Source organism: Botryllus schlosseri, chromosome 15, assembly GCF_051294905.1.
Source record: "Botryllus schlosseri isolate E-star chromosome 15, Bs_hap1, whole genome shotgun sequence".
NCBI classification, from domain to species: Eukaryota; Metazoa; Chordata; class Ascidiacea; order Stolidobranchia; family Styelidae; genus Botryllus; species Botryllus schlosseri.
In genome coordinates, this window is record NC_137250.1 from 8,803,488 (window position 1) to 8,817,216 (window position 13,729).

General features: G+C 39.1%; 2 protein-coding genes across 4 annotated transcripts in view; one reads left to right on the top strand and one right to left on the bottom strand.

The window, feature by feature from the left end:
• LOC145456866 (uncharacterized) overlaps positions 1–13,729 on the bottom strand; it is a 215,922-nt gene that overhangs the window by 112,442 nt on the left and 89,751 nt on the right. The window lies entirely within an intron of this gene.
• Positions 5,001–13,729, top strand: part of LOC145457265 (uncharacterized) — a 29,603-nt gene continuing 20,874 nt past the window's right edge. Inside the window, exons 1-11 of one of the 3 annotated variants that reach the window (XM_080335456.1) lie at positions 5,001–5,353; positions 6,274–6,370; positions 6,441–6,617; positions 7,369–7,460; positions 7,518–7,635; positions 8,839–9,002; positions 10,498–10,632; positions 11,217–11,340; positions 11,411–11,527; positions 12,801–12,968; positions 13,040–13,118. In XM_080335456.1, coding sequence (XP_080191582.1) covers positions 5,310–5,353; positions 6,274–6,370; positions 6,441–6,617; positions 7,369–7,460; positions 7,518–7,635; positions 8,839–9,002; positions 10,498–10,632; positions 11,217–11,340; positions 11,411–11,527; positions 12,801–12,968; positions 13,040–13,118 — 1,315 coding nt within the window. In that variant the 5' untranslated portion in view covers positions 5,001–5,309. Of the gene's footprint in view, positions 5,354–6,273; positions 6,371–6,437; positions 6,618–7,368; positions 7,461–7,517; positions 7,636–8,838; positions 9,003–10,497; positions 10,633–11,216; positions 11,341–11,410; positions 11,528–12,800; positions 12,969–13,039; positions 13,119–13,729 lie in introns of all 3 variants that reach the window. The other 2 variants (XM_080335455.1, XM_080335457.1) reach the window with 2 other exon arrangements.

Genomic DNA, 13,729 nt, shown 5'->3' on the forward strand with positions numbered 1-13,729 from the left:
ATGGTGGACCATATTTACTGTGATGAAATATTTGAAATGGGCGACAATGCGGTGTGAGCGGAACCAAGCAATCCGGTACCTAAATTATATTCACTGATAATTTCGTGAAAACATATTTGTCACTCCATATAACTACTGTGCGCAAAGCGCAACGCAATTTCCGGGCTTTACTTGACTTTTATGAATATTAAATGTTGGTACTCCGAGAAAACAGCCCCGAAATTATTCATGCTATCTTTCATATTAGGGATTAAACTACTTCTACTTGACAAACTGAAAAAAGCGAAAAGTAAGTAAGTAGATCACAAAATATTACGAAGTAGAAGTAGAGAAAAGCAGATCTACTTGAGTAAGTACCAGAAGTAGAGGAAAACTACTTGAGTACTTCCAAAAAGTAATTCGTCACTGACCACCTCTGAAATTACCAATGACCATAGTATTCGACAGACACCATGAATGTCTCAAAACAAACATATATCATGCTCGGAAACTTTACAGAATGGATTGATTATCCGGTAAGGAATTTCTATTTGAAAGATATCCAAGAATGAAATCAACATATCCTCGTGCAGTTTTCTGAGATGATTGATTTGTGTTTCTCCTTCAAAATCGGGTATTCGAGCAGGACCATACCATCAAATTATCTACAAGGATTGCTAACATTCTGGTTTGATTGTGAGATATGACGATAAGGGGGACGGAATATTTCACTGTCATAAAGGGGGGGGCGTGTCTAAAAAGTTAGAGAACCAGTGGGCTAAACTAAATCTTAATATTTCAAAAATGGATGAACAGCAAATAAGCTCTTCTGAAATCTGTGCTGAACCATTTCCTACACCATGGTCAGAGTACCGAGGCTTGCTGCAACAATTGCAAAAAGAAATTAAAGTTTCCAACCAAGGCTCATAAAAATTGATAACGCATTTGTTGAGATGTTATCCCAATCTTACCTCCAATCTTGGCCAGGTTTACTGGGACCAGACATTTTCGCATGTTTATCAAATGCAATCTAGCAGTTTCCGAGCAAGTGAAAATGTAAATGCAAACCTATATCTGTCCTACCGTGTATTGGAATTGTTTTCGAAAAATTGCTCCTCTCCCGCATGTCTTCGTTCCTCGCCAAGATGTCTATCATTTCTCCACAACAATTCGGCTTCCGCAGAAAACATCAAACCTCGCATGCCCTGCTAACAGTGGCTGAACAGTACTATGACATCTTGGAGAAACGAAGTGTGGGATGTAGCATTTTTCTTGATCTAAAAAAAGCATTTGACTGCGTCGATCACAGTATTCTTCTCTCAAAATTGGCGCGCTACGGGTTCCGGGGTCCACAACTGGAGCTCATGAAAAGCTACCTGACTGGGAGATATCAAATGGTTTCGATATCCAACACTTTGTCCTCCCCCGCCTTGTTTCCTGTGGTGTTCCGCAAGGCTCTGTTCTTGGACCTGTCCTTTTTACTTTATATGTCAATGATATCTTTGTAACCTCATCATTGAATACCACACTCTTCGCTGACGATACTCACCTCCTATCTCACGCACCTACTACCGCAAGCTTGAATGCCGTCACCAGTGATCAAATGTCCAAAGTGCATGAGTGGACGTCCCATAATAGCCTTCGAGTTAACACTGCGAAATCTCAATTATTGGTCGTGAACTCCTGCGATAACCTAACCGTTGACATCGCTGGCCAACCAATTTCCAACACTAAAAATGCCAAATACCTTGGTGTTTTACTGGATTCGGACATGTCCTGGAAGAGTCACATACAATCACTCAAACCACGACTATCGAAGGTATGTGGTCTAGCTTCGCCGCCTTAGCTACATTCTGCCAGTCAGCGTGCTGTTGATACTCTTCAACTCTCTATTCCTATCAAAGTTACAATACGGAATTCTTTGTTGGAATGCTGCCTGCAAGAATACAATTGACCCACTGCAAAAACTTCAACATCGGATCATCCGTATCATTGCCAAAGCCCCACGGGGGCCTGGATGTGCAACTGATAAATCGCTTCTCAAAAGATTTGGTGTTCTAAACTTAGAAGATATGAGAAAGCTAGAAATTGCCAAGTTTATGTATCAGTTCCATTGCGGTCAATGTCCCTCAAATTTCAAGGACTACTTCACCTCGGAGACAAAAGCGCACGAGTACAGCACACGCGCGTCAACGAAGAACAACTACCATATGATCAGGACTGAATACAAGAAAACGCATTGCTCTATCAAGTATGCCGGACCCCAAGTGTGGAACAGCATCTCGCCGGCTATCCGACAGTCGTCGAGCATGTCCGCAATCAAGTCGAAATACAAGCAATTTCTTCTAGATCAATACTAGCCAGACTTCAGGATTACCGGACCACGACCTAACATCGACCTCGCCCTCCGCCACATGCCACCCCATTTTGTCGCTTGCGTCTTATATTCTCTGCATTACTTTTCATTCAGTGTGCATGCCTCTTATTTACTTCGCCTAGGCTAAGGTGGGTGTCTGATCTTAATGGCTACTCCAAGTTGTTTCGATACCTTCCTATCTTTTCATTGTATCGCAGTCTTGTGATGTTTTGAAACGATGAAAATATTAATAAACCTGACTGACTAACTTATCAAAATGTTGTAATTCGTAGTTAACAGGAGGTTCTTTCCTTTTGCATTTATTTTAATTTTATACATCTTATCGGTATCATCCTTATCGCTGACGCCTTACCAATTACATTTCATTATCCTCACTCAACTCTGAGTAGCTTAATCGTTTGATTACATTTCATTGACTGTCCTGTAGCCTATTCGGTGTTAGTCGCTCAAACTTTTGGTTGTTGACAGTCGCTTGAAACATTTTTCTGTGTTTGTAGTTTTCAGTACTCATGATTAGAAATAGTTCGAATACGTTCGAGTTTTTTTTAAATAAAGGGTATTCTACGTATCATGAATGAAACATGAATAGCTTGAGATTGTTGCTAATTACGTCGCTACGGTTGTCAAAGAACACCTCTCTACCGAATCAATTACAAGATAACCAGTAATTGTAATTGTAATAATTACATGTTCAACAGTAATTGTAATTGTAATTTGATATTTTAAACATTGAGTACTTGTAATGTAATTGAAACATGTAAGGGAGTAATTTTAATTGTAATTGAACCGAATTATTGTAATTGATCCAACTCTGATATGTATATATAGGCTATATCGGAGTTCTCGGTCAGCACCAAAGAATTCCTTTTCGGCCAAGGACTTCTCGCTACTGATCGTCCTGGCACACTTCTTGGAGTCGCATGTTACATGGCCTATAACTTCATATGTCTTGGTGCGTCGTGGCGCAGTAATGGCCGAGGCCGAAGTCTCCATTTCCATAAATCAGCATGCGTATTTTTGTTGGGGGAAGGGCACCCCGAAATGAAGATATGTGACAATATTAAATCGCGCGCAGCGCGAAAAATTTTTGAGAAAGTTTTATGAATTTCTAAATAACTACTCTATAATTTATGTTAATTCACGAAATAATTTTAGGCCCCCTTCGACTTCGGCCCCCAATTCGGGGTTCGGGGTGCAGCAGTTACGGTCCTGACTCCAATATAGCCGTCTTACCGCACCAACGCCCCCCTATCGCCCCCTTCGGTATTTTCGCCCCCTAGACCACTAAATCGCCCCCTGGGGGGGGGGGGCTATATCGCCCACGGTGCGAACCCCTGTGCTAGATGATTTTCCGATAGCCGGCGAGATGCTGATCCACACCACACGTCCGGCATACTGGATAGAGCATTGTGTTTTCGTGTATTCCGTCCTGATCATATGGTAGCTGTTCTTTGAGGACGAGTTCTTCGAGTTGTGCGCTTTTGATTCCGAGGTGAAGTAGTCGTTGAAATGTGTGGGACTTTGACCACAATGAAACTGATACATAAACTTGGCAGGCTCTAGCTTCGTCATGTCTTCTATGCTTTGAACACCAAATCTTTGAGTAGTGCTTTATCATTTGCACATCCAGGGCAACTTGCGGCCTTATTGGCAATGATCCGGAGAATCCGATGTTGTAGTTTTTGAAGTGGGTCAATCGTTTTCTTGCAGACAGCACCCCGGCAAAGAATTCAGTATTGTAACTTTGATTGGGATAAAGAGTTGAAGAGTATCAACGGAACTCTAATCGGTTGGGAGTGACAAAGACGGTGGAACAAGCCACATACTTTCGATAATTGAGTTCTAGAGATTGCAGGCGACTCTTCGAAGACATTTCCGAATCCAGTAACAATATAGCAATAATCAACTCATTATATTTTCATCTGCTCAACACACACACACACACACACACACACACACACACACACACACACACACACACACACACACACAATATACTATGCGATATACAATACACCAAGGTATTTGGCATTGATGAGTACAATACAATACAATACAATACATTGGGTTATAATTTTCATCTGAACAAGCTACACATACAATGTACAATGCGATAAGACACAATGCAATGTAACGAACAGATAGGAGGATGTCGAACGACACGCATCAGTAGCAATCCTTTACTCAAACATCCACCTCGGCCTAGAGTGCCCGATGTCACAGTTCTTTTTCTATGTTGATCTTTTTGAAGCCGCGGCCCTTTCTACTAGTTCTTTCCATTACTTGTGAGTGCTTTCTTTCTTCGGGTCTTTTTCTGGGCTTTTTTGTCGCCGTAAGAAAGAGTAATAAGTATAGACATAACCGTTACCCAGTCCTAATGTTTTTCAGGGACTTATAAAGCCTATGAGCGGCCTTTATTTTCACGACGTTAGCTATATCCGACCAAGTGAAGATTGCATATGCAAATTGCAGCCCGCACATTTCTGACTTGACTCAAACAGACAAAGTCACTCAACTATGACGAATGCAGATCTTTAAATCTCTCTGGGTGAGATGTTTACATTTCGTCGGCATTGATGAAAGAGTTACGCCCGGCTGATTGTGCTTATGCCGTTGTTAGGGCGATTCATGAGGTGAATTGCCAGGCTAGGAAATGAGAAACATGATGCCTTGGTTGTCGGTGTAGTGCTGGATTTTCCAACTAAAATATTATTAGCATTTTACATTGAAAAATTGCCGACCTAAAAGTTGCGTGCCGTGCAATATTGACAGTTATAATTAAGCATGAAAATGAAAAATTTCCTGTTTTCCAGTATGTGCTGAATGGTGTCGTCCATCCAGCTGTCGATAATTAATATTGATCCGTGCTCGGACAGATTTATTGTCAGTAAGACTGAGCAGGGAGCGAAGTGAGAACAATTTTGATCCCGAGATTGTAGGATACAGCAGAGACATGTCAAGTGGATCCCATCTTCAAAGTGCTGTCGCGCAGAAACTGTAAGATGATTCGATATTCTTATTTAGTTTGACATTTCATTGATTTCTGTGCTGTTTATTTCAATGATTTTTATTTAATTTATCAATAATTATCATATCTTTTTGTCTGCTTCATCATCGTGTCCCTTTATCGATAAATGTGATTGTCACAGAGAATGGATACATATTATCATCAGCAACCTGATATGACTATTGTCATTCTAAGGTGTCATTAAGCTTTGTGTAGTTTTGCTCCAATTAAAAGTGTCGAACATCAAGATTTCTCATTCCTACATACATCGCTTCGTAATGAAAAAAATATTGTTGTTGACTGAGACATCTTGAGCTCACGAGAAATTTCAAAGGTGACATTATGTGATCAACATTTTAGAACACATGTAAACATACAGTAAACATGGTGCAAACACTACATATTTGATTTCAATAAGTCTAGCTTTTTATTGATTTTTTACTATTTCCCTCCAGGATGTTGTATCACATCATGAATTTATATAATTATTATATGTAATGGTACCGTAACCCATTCATTCTTGAGTATGTCCAGTGTCCCCCTTCAAATCTAAATTCAAGCAATTTCTGTTGAACCAATGCTAGTCAATATTATTGACATACGACTTTGCCTGTACCTTTTGCTAAAACATCCATTTTCATTTTAATTACTTTGGGCCTACCCATTTGCATGCTATCTTCCCATTGGATAAGCCTATACCTATTGTCAACAGTATCTTAAAGTCAAGTTGATTGATAGACTTTTGAAGTCGACTCCTTCCTATCTTTTCAAATATATTGTAATCTTATAGTGTCTACAAATGATAATCTGATGATGGATGATGATAATGTGTCAGAAGCGTGCTCTTCACTCAATGTTGCGAAATTACCAAACTTTTAATAGCCTATCGCTTCATTCCGTTTAATAACAGGCAGTACTACATGACGATTAAACGCCGAGAGGAAGACTTCGACAGCACGTCTAGAAGCATGCCCAGCTCGTCCAGAATGATGCTCCTCGCCAACCCAGTAAATATCATAGCCGAATATCAATTGAGATTCATCATTAATCGCTTTGAACCGATATATTTATTAGCAGCCGATGGTCAACCACAGTCAAATGAGAGATAGGAGTTTGAAGCATTACTTCACATCGCACATGATACGGTCACAAATCGCAAAGTTAGAGGCGATGCCTCCTGGTACAGAGAGAGAAAAGAAAGTCAGAACAACCGTCGTTCGAAAAATGAAGAAGAGTAACAGGGACCCATATGAGGTTTGAAATCAACTTATTTGAGTTATATGCTTTAAATAACTGATATCATAAATGTTTAATTTCCGCTTTGAAAATGCAGCTGCTGTCACATTTTACATGTCTCTATCTTCAAATCTATCTTCAAATTTATTGATTTATTGATTGAAATGAACAAATAATTAGACCCACAACGGCTTATGCAAATCAATCAAATGCACTGGCTCCGGTTTTGCGTTTTAAACAGCAATTATGTACAGACAAAATTCGATGAATTACTCTGTCTATATTTTCAACATTTTGTATCTGATTGATGCACTACATTCGTTGATCTGATTCGCTGAACATTGTTGGACATGGGATATAGTAGGGTTACCATACATTCAGGATATCGAAAATGTCGCCCTAGGACGCCAAAACGTCCTCCTTTTTGGCAATTCGCCCGCCTTTATAGCTTTGACAACTAGGCTACTGTACAGGCACAACTAAAAAACGTCATAACCCCAAACGCAGATTTTTCAGGAGCCCATTTGGAAGAATGACCTTTTTTTATTCAACACAACAGTGTTTCTTGTAAATATTTTCAAATTGCATGAAATTTTGTGATTTGTAAAAAGTGTCCCTTAACTAGTCTAATGATCAATTTTAATTACTCAGTCATTTGATAGTAGTTTTAGTGTCATAATTTCAGAATTTCATGAGATTGTGTCTCATGGAAATGCAGAAAGCGATAAATACGACAGGACCAAGTTTGTTGAACATTTCTATTTCTTAGGAATTTGCTGCTGTAGACCCTGAAATTCGATCTGAAGCGTACAATGCACAACTTCGAGCGTTAAAGATGATGAAGCGTAGTACTTCAAGAAGGTTCGGTTCCAAATTGGCTCTCTTTTAAACGATTTTCCAACTCAATTTTACTTCCAGATTGAACCATCAAATGGATTACAGAGGCAGGCTCTCAAGGAAAGCCTTGCCACCAAACCTCAGCAAAGGCGAAGCGAATCGTATTGTGGATCACGCCAGTCAAATACTTGTGGCTACTGTGAGTGTTCATTCCATTATACTTTCCCTAGTTGTATTAGACCACTCGGTGCTGGTGGAGTGGTATTACCAGGCACTTGTAAACTGTGAAGAGTTCATCGGTTCAGTCTGGATACCTATTTCGGGAAAAGTGTTGTAATATTATAAAGGCTGCTGCTGTATCACTGTCATTACAATTCGGATGGTTCTTTTTTATAAAATACTTCGAAATTCATGGAAGTGATGTACGTGTGTTTGGATGATATGTCACTACACTTTCACAAAGATCTAAAGTGTTATCAAAATGGGAACAATTTCAATATTTCTGTTGGATAACGATGTAATTTAAATTTTTCTTCGACTTGGGGTAGGCTGCTGTGTATAGGCAACGATGATTGCTCTACATTGTATAGCCTAAACAAGCCTAAACATGTAGCTGCAGCAATATTTATTCTCCTTTTGAAGCGTCGCAGAAAAACACTCGCAGCGCAGTGCCCAGTAGCTGTGATCATTAATAACCGATTATGGGTTCTCTTTTAAATAATACGACATATTGGATTACTGATTACACACTCATTTACCATAGCACTCAGACTGTGACATGGTGATTTTGGATGATCAATGTTCAAATGTTAACAATTTTGTATGTGATATTTAATGGTTTGATTTCAGTAATGTCCAATATTCTGCTCGGTGGCAATGATCACAGATCTTGTAGCATCTTCTGGTAAACCCAAAGCTACGTTGTTTATGTTTATTGATGTATCATTTATTCAATACCAGTAGTCTTAATTACTGGTTGAAAATACGTGGAATAACTCCTTGATTTCATATGAGCGCATGTACTTACAAATTTCTTGTAGTGAAAGCTGTTTTGTATAATACATAATTCGTTTATTCACTATTGTGATATTTTTAATAAAGCCTGAAATTTTGTACAACACGGGCGTAGTAGTACCTTTAAATGGCAAAGTTTGAATTTCAATATCATGGGTTCCATAAAACCTTCCCTCGAAGGAATAATCATATAAATGATACCCATTTTTGCATTGATCAGTAGTGCACTGTTAGAAAACCCTGTGGCATATGAAGGTTTTGCAATTTGCCAAACATTAATGTGTCTCTCAAGCCTGTAAAATCAATTATATCTTCCTAACAAGATAATGTTTTGCAATCGGCAGAATGTAGCTCGATGTTGTAAAGAACATATTTTATGTTCCTCCAGGAAACTGTCGCTTTGGCCCAAGAGATACTCGACGGTCAATACTCACCAGGCAAAAAACAACGTCCGCAGTCCGCACCTGTTTATTTTCCAAAAACCGGGCACGACCCCATGCAAGATCAACTTCACGGCAGTTCAAAGCGGTCGACCAGGAGAAAACGGCCCAAGTAAGCGGTATTTCAAAGAAAGTAAACTAATTCGCGTGGTGACGATCATTGGTAGTGATCACTAGGGCGATTTTTTTTACCTAAAAAACGGAAGATTTTGACTTAAATAATCAAAATTTTGACTTTTTTTTACCTAAAAAAACTGAATTTTGACCAAATTTTGACCTCACGTATGCAAATTGGGTGTTTTTGCACATAATGTGAAAATTGTATTACTTATTTTCATTTTTGGTTGGAACTGTATGTCCTTACGAAGTATTTTGGCCTGAAAACTGACAAATTTTTACATGAAAAAACTAGTATTTCTACGAAATCTGGCCCTATGAAGAATTCCAGTAGTTATATCACGAATTATGGTAGAAAGAATTAAAACTTGTTGTAGTACAACGAAAGATACTTTCCTACATTCTGGGGTAGAAAGTGTATGTCCTTACTAAGTAGTTTGCCAAGAATGGAGAAAGAACGTTCAACAGCAGCAGTTGTTGCCTTTTTGACTGACAACACTGAAGTTGTGCGTACACTGCTGGTGACACACCGTGTTGCTTCATTTTGACAATGCTTTCTATATCACAATTTTTCATCATGCGCTTCTTGATATAAGAACCATGCAATGCCCACGCAGTCTTGCTTCAGTTAGGATATTGAGGCACATTGACCAAACACCACGTCAGCCTATTTGTTTCATTTGAATGTTTTTGATTCACAATTAGCAGACAATGGGCCGTCTATAACGGTAGGCCTATAAAGTAGGCTACAAGCTGTAAAATGTCAAATAATAAGTTCACCGACAGTGCAAAATCTACGATACAAACGAAATGCATGTTGCAAAAAATTTCAACTTTTTAAACAATTTTGACATTTTTTAACCTAACGCTACAATTTTGACCTAATTTTGACTTCTTTTGACATGTCAAAAAAATATCGCCCTAGTGATCACTAAAGATCTAAATCCGTCCGTCTTCAGTAATCAGAGGTTGTCAAAGTATTCAGCTCTACTAGAAGTAGAAGCAATGTCTTTAATTTCTACTCAGGTACAGGTAAAAGTAGGTATTTGCAAGATATTATTAGGACTTGAGTGTGTCTTAATGTGCTAATGTGTGAAAATGTGACTTCGCAACAGTGCAGAATGGCAGATGACTCCACTTGTTCTATTTGACTACTGTGATGCAGGGGCTATTTCGTACGGTTCGATTTAACTCATAAAAGGTGAAGTCAAACTTGATAAAAGTGAAAGTGTGAAAAGTAGGTAGTTTGCATGATAACTATTAAGTAGAAGTGAAAGTAACCTGAAAGCATAACCACTTAAGAGTAAGTACTGCAAGTTGGCCCAACATGCTTGAATGCTCCAAAAATAGAATTGCTTTGTTAATGACAGTTACTGTCAGTTACCTTCTAGACCTGGAACTGGCACTAATCTTAGAATTGCCATAGACTTATAACTTCACCTGATGTTCACTTTGGATCTCGATAGGTTATTATAATTCAATTGTTCTAGGTACTGTTGGGACATACATGGCCGCAGAATTCCCTACCGACAAGGTAGCGCGTCACGGAGATTTAGCAGTACCTCTTCGGAATATTCCACAAGCACTTACAATGACAGTGAATATGAACGTATGCAATCAAGACGGTAAGAAAGATATCAATGCTTGAAAGGTCAGCGTTGACGATGCAAGAGTATTTCTGAACCAAATAGGCCAGCAAGTGTGTATAATGTCGCAAATTTCATGCGAAATAATATTGGAGTAGGTAAGAGCCTCATTTTACAACCCAAATCGATTGAATACAATCTTTTCTAATGTACAGTGTACAGCACTGGTTACTATGAATTATATACGCCAACTTTCATTGTAGAGAGAGAAATTAATCAATTCACCCCATGCATTCACTCACTTCAGTTTAGTTCAATTTATTTGTTATTCGATCATTTTAAAGCACCACAAGATTGCAATGAAATGAAAAGGTAGGAAGGAGTCGTAATAAGTTGGAGTAGTCTTTAAATCCAACACCCTACTTTGCCTGTATTCTTGAACATGTAAATCAGAGGCATGTATATTGAATTGAATTTAAAGTAACAGAAGATCACATAAAAAGCCAAGTGATGCTGTTTTTAATACTTGGTTATATGGAAGCAGCCACAATCTACAAGATTATGATTTAATACTCTATATCAGTAATTGCTGGCTAGACTTGAGACTTATCGTAACGCAACAGGCCAACAAGACCGATGTCCGCTAAGGACCCGCGGTATCAACGGCAAAATACGAATCGGCAAATCTTGCGCGACAGGCCGTATTCCGCTGATGCACTTTATCTAAGCAATTACGGAAAAGCTATGGTATGAATTTTAACAATGATATTATATATAAATGGATGCTAATCGAAACATATTCATATGTTATATGCAGCCATCAGATTCGAGAAGGGGTTTTGCGTACGGAAATTATGTCTATGCAATGGATATGGCAACGCAAACAGTGCAGGATAAAGGTTTGCAAACCGATCTCTCTATGATGACACCACAGGTAAATCCTACTTGAGTATCCATACAAAATCAATGTTGTAACAGTTTTATGGTTAGCGGTTTGAACGGTTTGTTGACTTTTCCGGTAAGCTACTGTCAAAACAGGAATTACGTGATTTGGTGCTTAGCGTGACTAACTTTTGACATGATTTATTTTAGGAATCGGTTCCCATAATATGAGAAAAGTGTTCTCTTATTAAACTATATGGAAAAATTTATACTCTGTAGGCAAATGCATTGTATTTTCTGGTAATTTTTACAGTTTAGTGTGCTCATCTTGACTTATTTGTCATTCTTCAATTATGTATACGGTATAAATGATTTCTATAATATAAATCGACATCTTATAAAACTTAACATCAATCATATATGACTCGAATACATTCCAAAGAGCATGAGTCAAAATCGAATGACCCGCATTCTCAATGCTCCATTGTGAATCATTCTTCCCTCTTTACTACATTTGGTAGTGACAAGAGATATTGTATGAATATATTTCAACTTCCGTAAATGCCAGGTGGTAAACTGTTGTATGCCGAGGGGCGTGATGGACTTTTCTGTAATTGTGGTTTAATATATAAAGATGTAATTTTTCTGAATATGAATGGAACAATCGGTTGATATGCTTGGGGTCATGGCACGTAGATATTGAAATTCTATACTTTGAAAATGGGTGTGACTAGCATCGCATTGTTGAAAGCCTGTAATAAGAATCGAATTAATGGAGGGATATACCTCTTTTGACGTGTATTACAATTACAAAGCGTATCTGTAGGGGTGGTCGAAGTAGTCAAGTTTGTAACTCCAGTAGAAGTAGAAGCAACAGCTTAAAATTGTATTCAATTGCAAATCAAAGTAGAAATTACAAAGACATCAAAACTACTTCAAATGGAAGTAGAAAATGAACATATTAATGGAAAAGGAAAGGATATGATGTTCTTGCTGCATATACCCCGACTCATAATATACATTTTACATACACACGATCTGTGCATATGCATACCATTAGGATTGGATGTAGGCCTACATATGCCGCTGGACAAGGAAGGTGCAGATATAGCCTTGTACGACTTTCTAAGTCTTGCACCACCCCTCCATGCTATCTCGGAAATCCTAAGCGTTAAGCTGGGAAGCCACAGTTTTACTGATCAGGTCCTTGGTCCGGGGATTGAACCCACCATCTACCAGTCAAGAAGCCGGACGCTCCACCATTACGCTATCTTGTCAGGAAGAATGTAAGTACGCCGTTACTGACTATCTCTACGTTCCTGCAGCCGCCTTCCGACATCCGCAAGTATTACATTAAAGTCACGACCGGCGATCGACCAGGCGCCGGCACGAGGGCCGACGTTTACGTCGTGTTGCAAGGCAAAAAACGACGGTCTGACGAAATATTCCTAACCGAAACGCTGTCCGGGTCGCGCCCTTTCCGGAGAGGACAGGTGAGTAACGTCGAAAATATCAAGGGAGGCATTAATTTTGATGTAATCTTTGTATTGGATCTGTATAAAAGGTCGATGAATTCATGATCGAAACGGAAAACGTGGGGCAGCTCACAGAGGTCGGTATCGGACACGATCAGGAGGAAAAAGGTGGGTGGTATTTTTAGAATATCAGTCAGAGCTGTCACAAAACCTACAATTTTGATTGGTGCCGCCCGCCTTGGCTTATAGGCAAAGTGTGCCCATGCATAACCGTATTTCTTACGTAAATTTCCAAATTCCAACCTGTTATAAATAGTCTAAAACAGTGCTCTTCAATCTGTTTTGGAGTGGTGCACCCTTCAAAGTTTTAGCACTGACTTATGCACCCTTGCCTGGTCCAGCTACATGAACTGCGTGTGTCAACTAAAAAAAGATCATCAGTTTCATCTCTATGTCAAATTATAAGATATCGCTGCTCATACCGCATGCTATATGTGTACCGACTAAAAAAGGTCACCACTTTCATCTGGCTGCCAAGTAGGCTACTGGTCCGTTACAGAGGCTGATTGCAGAAATTAGGTCGACAAATCACGAGTTTCACCAACACGATATAAACCACTGATGTCAAGTGCAATGTTTCTCATGCAGCCTTTTTCATTGGTGCACCCCATGCAGATTTTCATGCACCCTGGGGTGCGCCGTGCACACCGGTTGAAAAGCACTGGTCTGTTTTGTTGGTAACGAGGCCACAAACTTCATTTTGCGCGGAATGAAAAATG